This window comes from Orycteropus afer, unplaced genomic scaffold (genome assembly GCF_000298275.1).
Source record: "Orycteropus afer afer isolate SDZICR_OR568_19922 unplaced genomic scaffold, OryAfe1.0 scaffold00252, whole genome shotgun sequence".
NCBI lineage: Eukaryota > Metazoa > Chordata > Mammalia > Tubulidentata > Orycteropodidae > Orycteropus > Orycteropus afer.
In genome coordinates, this window is record NW_006921839.1 from 2,484,967 (window position 1) to 2,493,155 (window position 8,189).

General features: G+C 41.3%; 1 protein-coding gene across 1 annotated transcript in view; it reads right to left on the reverse strand.

Annotated features, from left to right (window-relative positions):
• Positions 1 to 305: 305 nt before the first annotated feature.
• The window catches only part of ADHFE1 (alcohol dehydrogenase iron containing 1), a 38,112-nt gene continuing 30,228 nt past the window's right edge, over positions 306 to 8,189 (reverse strand). The window contains exon 14 of the mRNA XM_042782170.1: positions 306 to 389. Coding sequence (XP_042638104.1) covers positions 306 to 389 — 84 coding nt within the window. The remainder of the gene's footprint in view (positions 390 to 8,189) is intronic.

Sequence of the window (8,189 nt, forward strand, 5' to 3'; positions counted from 1 at the left end):
TTCTAGTCATGGGATTGCTGGACACAGGAGGTTGCACTTTTACACTGTTGGTGGGCACTAAGTTTTTGCCCACGGGCTTGACATCGTGGGCATTTGTCCAGCCTGTTTCATGGAAGTTGCTTGACTTTGAGCATCAGGGAATCTTTTGCATTTAATAAATCACATTAAAATCCAAAGACTTCACTGTGGCAGGGCTGGTAGCAGGCACGTTATGTGTAGAGATGAAAAGACAAAGCTATAGCTAGATGAACTTCTGTTTTCAGAACTAAGGTGGCCAATGGTAATTCTTTCAGTAAAAATGAAAATTAATACAGTTTCATTGAAGCTTCAAACAAGGCAGACAGATCCTCTTCTGACTGAGGACGTGGTGCAAGCTTGGTGACCCTTTCCTGAAACAATAAATATGAGAAGTTACCCAGTGTTTTTGCAGAGACAGTTTTTAAAAGCTACTAAGTTATGTAAATTAATTTGATTATAAGAAACAATGACTTGAAATAAGTATGATTTAAAAATAATATTAATTAGAAATTTTTTGTGTGGTAAAAATGTACATAAGAAACATACGTATGTTTTACATGCCATCTCAACAATTTCTACATGTATAATACAGTAATATTGATTACATTCGTGTGCAATCATTCTTGCTGTCCTTTTCTAAACCATTCTACCATTATTGACATAAATTTAATGCCCCCTAAGCAAAAACTCTCTCCCTCTTCTTCCTACCCTTGGTAGCCATTAATAATCTTTGGTTTCTATATGTTTGCTTATTTCATATAAGTGAGATCATACAATATTTGTCCTTATGCAACTGATTTATTTCACTCAGCATGATTTTTTCAAGGTTCATCCATGTAGTGGCATGCATCAGACTTCATTTTTCTTTATAGCTGAGTAGTATCCCGTTATGTAAAAGATTGTGTTTCTTGAGACATAGTCTGTATACTTCGTACTAGCCAGTCCCCAGGAGCTCTGGTAGCATAGTGCCTAAGGCACTTGACTGCTAACCAGAAGGCTAGAGGTTCAAACCCACCAGCCACTCCTCGGTAGGAAGATGGGCAATCTACTTCTGTAGTGATACTGCCTCGGAAACCCAAGGAGGGGTCGCTATGAATCGGGTCTGACTCGACGGCACATAACAACAACAACAAACCAGTCCCCAGTTCAGAAACTTATGAGGTAATGCCTCCTTCCTATGAAGCAACAGTCTTCTGCCCTAATGTAAAGAACCAAACCAATAATAGGAAAAACATCTGCTTTAATGATCAAACCACATGGGTCAAACACTTCTGCAGGCTCTCAATATGCCACAAGCAGATGTCCCAGGTACGGTGTCTGCTGCCAAGGAAAACAGAACCAGGTTCAAACAGAACCTTGCCTTCAAAGACCATACATTTTGCAATTTGGACTTAAAGTACATTCAGAGGAATTCATGAGGACATCAGCTCTCAGGCTACCAGCAGCAAATGACTCCCTTTTTTGTAAACTAAGGTTTTATCTTTACCTCCCTACACTTGTTTACAGATTAGCTAATTTCTTCAATGATTAGTCAAATCGATAGCCAGCACATCTTACTGCCATTTTTTGAAATGATTTTTTTATTGTGGTAAATATACATTAACAAATCGTTTACCTTTTTAACATTCTTCACATGTAAAATTCAGTGACTTTCGTTATGTTTATTATGTTATTCAACCATTGTTGTTGTTGTTGTTATGTGTCCTCGAGTCAGACCTGACTCATAGCGACCCCTCCTTGGGTTTCCAAGATGATATCACTAGAAGTAGATTGCCCAACCTTCCTTCCAAGGAGTGGCTGGTGGGTTTGAACCACCAGCCTTCTGGTAAGCAGTCAAATGCCTTAGGCATTATGCTACCATTACTAGTATCCATTTCCAAATTTTCCCATTATCCTTATCTTAAGCTCAGTGTCCCCTAGACAGTGAGTCTCCCTTTTTCCCTCCCCCCCCCAACCATTCCTATTAACCACTAATAAACTTTGGTCTCTGTATTCTTGCCTAGGGTACATATTTTATACAAGTGGAATCAGACAATATTTGTCCCTTTGTCCTATTGTTATTTATATACCCATCTGTAGCTTCATTATCCCTTTTGGACAGGGAGTTAAAATATTATTATGACTACTCTGTGCCCAAATTTCTAGGCCTAAAATACATCAAAGTAGATGATGAGCCATTTTTTGGTTCCATTTTCATGAGTCTCTCACTCTGTTTTCCAATTACAAGCATTGGTTTGGGTACATACCTGGTAGAAGAAGAAAGCTCCCTGAGGGCAGGCCTCCCTTTGCTCACTGCCCTATGCCCAGAGCCTATCAGACTGGACTGCTTGACATATAGTAGGTGCTCAACAGTTATTTGCTGAATTTATGAAGATGGTAGGGGTGAGGGGGGATATTGGCATTCCCAAGTTCACAGGAGCTCTGGTAGCATAGTGGCTAAAGCACTTGACTGCTAACCAGAAGGCTGGCGGTTCAAACCCACCAGCCACTCCTCGGAAGGAAGGTTGGGCAATCCTACTTCCGTAGTGATACTGCCTCGGAAACCCAAGGAGGGGCGCTATGAATCAGGGCCGACTCGATGGCACATAACAACAACAACAAGTTCACGTGTATAAGATAGAACTCTGACTCTCACCCTTGCCCTTCTTACATATTCCTCATCTCAGAAATGTCACCAGCAACTCAGGCAAAACCATCCTTGATTTCTCTTCCCCTTGCCCTACACATTCAATCCATCAGCAAGGTTGTCAGATCTACCTCTAAAATAAATTCCCAATCTGACCATTGCTCACCTCCTGTTTTACCACACCTTGAGTCGAAGTCACCATTATTACTACTTGAACATCCTCCCAAAGGTCCTTTGTCTTCCAATTTTGCTTCACTCTCACCCCCTAGAGTTCACTCTCCCCATGACAGCTAGAGTGATACCATTCTCTTGTTTAACACTGCTCAGTGACTTCCCATTGCAATTAGAAAACCAAACCCCTTACCATGACCTCTAATGCCTAGCCAGATATGGTCCTGTTTCTCACCCCATCTGACTCTGTCTCCCATTGGTTCATCTCACTTAGCCCCACTGTCCTCCTTCAGTCCCATGAACATAAGCTTGACCCTGTCTCAGAGCCTCTCCCTTCATGGCTTCTCTGCCGAGAATGCTGTTCCCAGATCCCTGCATGGCTGCTTCCACACCAGGTCAGAGAGGCCTTCCCAACCGCCTTGCTTAGGCTGCCTCCACACTGCCTTTATATCTTATTCATATCTTTGATTATATGTTTACTGTCTGTCTTTCTTCCACTAGAACTCAAGCTCCACAAGGAAAGAAAGGGACTTGATTTTGTTCTTTATGTATGTGTTATTGTTGTGTGCCATCGAGTCGGACCCGACTCACAACCCCTCCTTGGGTTTCCGAGTCAGTATCACTATGGAAGTAGGATTGCCCCATCTTCCTTATGTATGTAGTAGGCATAATAATAAATAAATAAATGTTATAATGCTATTTATTTATTTATGTTGACAAGTAAAGGGAGAAGTGAAAAGATGGCATGATGGATGGATAGACAGATGGGAGAGGACAAGTGAGGACAAGGCTGTCAAGTATACGTTAGGCAAAGGTAAATTTTGAAATCCCAGTAGATCTTTGAGACACTCTAAAGAATTTTGAAAATCTGTAGCAAGACAGAGACTTGTTCATAGTAACATATGTATATGCTTATGATAGGTCAAAAGCTTAAGTTCAGCATTTGCTATGGACAAAGATTATTGCCACATTATGGGCAACCTACTTCCATAGTGACACTGCCTCAGAAACCCAGGAAGGGGTCGCTATGAGTCAGATCTGACTCAACAGCTGTGAGTTTGTTTTGGTTTTTTTATTCTGTATGTAACAGGAAAGAGTCTTACCTGATGAGTTTAAATGCCCTTAAAATTATTCCACTGGTTTTTAGTATGGTGGTTAGGACTCTTAGAAGCCAAACCTGAGTCCAATTTCTCTTTGCAACCCCAACAATTGATTAAACGAGGGGAAGGACACATATAAAGGTTGTGATTTATCCTTATACATATCAGCTATACCATAAAGAAGCAACTCTGTCAAAATTAAGATCAGTTAAGCAATGTGCTATTATTTATAGACATGTAAGACACAAAGGATGGCTGGTTAGCATGGGCACTGAACTAAATTCAGACTACTACTTTTAGCACATTCATAAAATAACAACATTTCAGCTGGCCTGTCTGCCAGGGAGTGGAAGTGCTCATTTGGGTAGACAGCACTCCTCAGTAATGAAATGTTTTGATTTGAAATGTAAATGTTTCTTTCCAGAGGTTTCAGAAACCCAGCTTGGAAGATTGATTTTCTCTTGACTGCTCCCAGCCTGCCTGGCTGAGTCAGTTGGAACCTCTGGACACAGTGTTGCTATTCGCTGCCACTGGTACGGCCTGTGGTGTTGGGTCAAGAAGACTGGCCTGGTTGTTCCTTCCAGAGAAAGTTGATCTCTCCTTGCTGAACATAAAAGACTCTTTATCAAATGTCAACTACATGAAATAAGTTTCTGGTAATGTACTTTGCAGGAATCAGTCTATCCCACTCACTACCTTAATCTTATAGATACTAAGAGGTGAAGATTAGTCTAGTACACGTGTAAAATTCTGAAGTTGCCATTGCATTACTCTAAAATGCTTATAGCTGCCAAACAAACAGAACCAACCAAAAACAAAAACAAAACAAAAAACCCCGATAATAGTCTTTATCTGCAAAATGGAGAGGCTATTGTTATGGATTGAATTGTGTTCTGCCAAAATATGTGTTGTAAATCCTCTATGCTTGTGGTTATAATCTCATTTGGGAATGGATTGTCTTTGCTATGTTAATGAGGAAGGTTTAGTATAGGATATATCTTGAATCAGTCTCTTTTGAGATATCAAAGATATTAAACGAGCAAGGAAGGAAGCCGAGAACGGGAAGAGAGATGCCAAGACACATGGAGCTTTCCAAGGCACCAGGAAGCAGAAACTGAAGAGATAAGGACCTTCCTCCAGAGCTGACAGAGAAAGCCTTCCCCTTAGAGCCAGTGCTCTGAATGCAGAACTCAAACTGTGAGAAAATGAATTTCTGTTTGTTAAAGCCACTCACTTGTGGTGTTTCTGTTATAGCAGCACTGGATAAATAAGACACTAATTTCTAAGATTCCTTCTAAATTCCTATGAGTCTATGAAAATACACACACACATCTGTCTGTCTCTCTATATCTTACTTATCTATCACTATCTATCTGTCTCTTTGTCTATCTGGGTGTCCCTGGGTATCACAAATGGTTAAGCGCTTGGCTACTAATGAAAGGTCGGCAGTTTGAATCTACTCAGTCACCTTGGAAGATTGGTGAATTTACTTCCAAAAGGTCACAACTATTGAAAACTCTGTGGATCACAGCTCTACTCTCAAACACATGCGGGTGCCATGGTTCAGAATCCCCTCAATGGCAATTGGTTATCTATCTATCTATCTTGTCTCTAAAATGGAACTGGACAGTGCCAGTTAGTTAAACCTAACTATGTTGCTCCTAATCATGAAAACACGATCAAGGGGAAAAAAGCATCACACACTCTGCTCTGTGAATAAAGCTTGAGGAAAACCTGGCTTCCTGCTTCATAGATATGACTTGTATTAGAAAAATTCAATTTATTTACCATCTTTTGTCAAAATAAGAAATTAGTTTTGTCTAATTAAGTTTCTGCTATCTGTAACCTCCCAGCGTGACATGTGCACACAGGAATTCGGAATGTTACTTAATTAACTTGCTATTTTAGGGGATGGTCTCAAATGTTAGTCTGAATTTACCGCCATCTGGAACAACTTTTGAAAGTGAAAGTCTGAGCACAGTAGAATTAGAACACTTGCTAATTTGTGCTGATGGCTGGAAGATGCATTGCCACCAGCAATTAGATGGCCAAGAATATTACGCAGATTCATCTGAAAATCATGAATGCCATTCTTGGAGGCAGGCACACACACATTCCTAAACACTCTTCTGGGCTAAAAAAAAAGAGAACTTTTCAGATGTACCCATACCAAATGGCAGTATCACTGGGATCACGCTATAAAAAAACAGAGCCTACATTAAAACCATGGTGTCCCTAGACAGGATTTAACAGTCTGCCCTGTCTTTGGCTGAATTCCATACTGCCTAAGGGAACTTCTCAAACAAGTTACTACCATGCTGGCAGGAAACTCACCTGGACAGATTTAGGAGGAAAGGGCTGCAGGCATGTGTTCATTCAGCACATGTTTACTGAGCGCCAAGGGTCTGTGCTAGGTGTGAGACAGAGGATGGGTAAGCAAAGCAGAGTCCTGCCCTCATAGCATGCATAATCTAGTAGGTTTGGATAAAATAACTGTGATGGCCTTTGTAAGTCATAGTTTTTGCATATTTAGCCCCTTGGACTATGAGTTAGAAATGAGGTATTGTTGGTTTGTCTAGGGGCATAGTAAAGGCCCTACTAAACTTGGAGACTCGTCTTTGATATATATTTCTAGAAGTAATTGAATCCATGGACCTTGAATCTAAATCAGGGGTTACAAACTGGTGGTCCGTGGACTGTGTGGTTTTAACATTGGAAAATCAGGGAATTTAACATCAACATCCAGATGGCTGATTTTCCTTGAAAATTGGAAGTTCTACCAATAATGCAAGGAGCCCTGGTACCACAATGGTTAAGCACTTGGCTGCTAACTGAAAGGTTGGTGGTTTGAAACCACTCAGTGGCTTCACAGGGAAAGACTTGTTCTGTAAAGATTCAAACCTAACCCATTGCCATCGAGTTGATTCCAACTCATAGCTACCCTATGGGACAGAGTAGAACTGTCCCATAGAGTTTCCAAGGCTGTAAATCTTTATGGAAACAGACTGCCACATTCTACTCCTGCAGAGCAGCTGGTGGGTTCCGACCAGCAATCTTTTGGTTAGCAGCTGAGTGTTTAAACACTGTGCCACCTGGGCTCCTTTAACCATAAAAATTACAGCCTAGGAAACCCTATGGGGGCAGTGCAACTCTGTCACATGGTGTTGCTATGAGTCTAAAGTCAACTCGATGGCACTTACTACCACCACCACCACCAATACAGCCTGCATTTCTGCTTGGTAATAATGAGTTATAGCTGGACAACCACTTATCCAATTAAACGGATTATGTGCTCTCTAGTTCACCAAAGGTCCCACCACTGTCTACTGCCTTATATTACTTTGCTTATTGAGATTACCTGCCCTGGGTCCCAGGGACATGTGAGTTTTGTGAACTTAATGTATATGAGCAGTGAAGTCGTTAACACTTTCAGTGCTTACTAAATGGAGAAAACTTTGTTTGAGGCCTTTGCTTAACTGCAGTGAGTAAAGGAAAAATACTGCTACTTGTGGTAAGCAGGATTTTGTCTGAGTGGATATTCCAGTTGTTAGCCATTGTCATGGATTGACTGTGTCTTCCAAAAGTATATGTCATCTTGGCTGGGCCACGATTCTCAGTGGTTTGGCAGTCATGTTATGTTATATGTTATGTTAGGTGCCGTCGAGTTGTTTCCAACTCATAGCAACCCCATGCACAGCAGAATGAAACACTGCCTGATCCCGCGCCAGCTCCATGATCCCTGCTATACTTGAGCCCATCATCGCAGCCACCATGTCAATCCATCTCATTGAAGGCCACCCCCTCTTTCATCGACCCTCCACCTTACCAAGCATGACATCCTTCTCGAGGAAATGGTCCCTTCTGACAACATGACCAAAATAGGTGAGACAAAGTCTGGCCATACTTGCTTCCAAGGAGCATTTCGGATGCACTTCCTCCAGGACAGATCTGTTAGTTCTTTTAGCAGTCCGTGGTACTTTTAGCATTCTTCGCCAGCACCACAACTCAAAAGCATCAACTATTCTTTGATCTTCCTTATTCATTGTCCAGTTCTCATATGCATATGAGGTGATTGGAAATATCATGGCTTGTGTCAGGCGCACCTTAGTCCTCAAGGAGACATCCTTGCTTCTCAGCACTTGAAACAGTTCCTTTGCGGTTGACCTTCCCAATGCTACATGTTGTCTAATGTCCTGACTGCTGCTTCCATTGGCATCAATTGTAGAACCAAGCAACGTGAATTCTTTGACAACCTCAATCTTCTCTCCATTTAT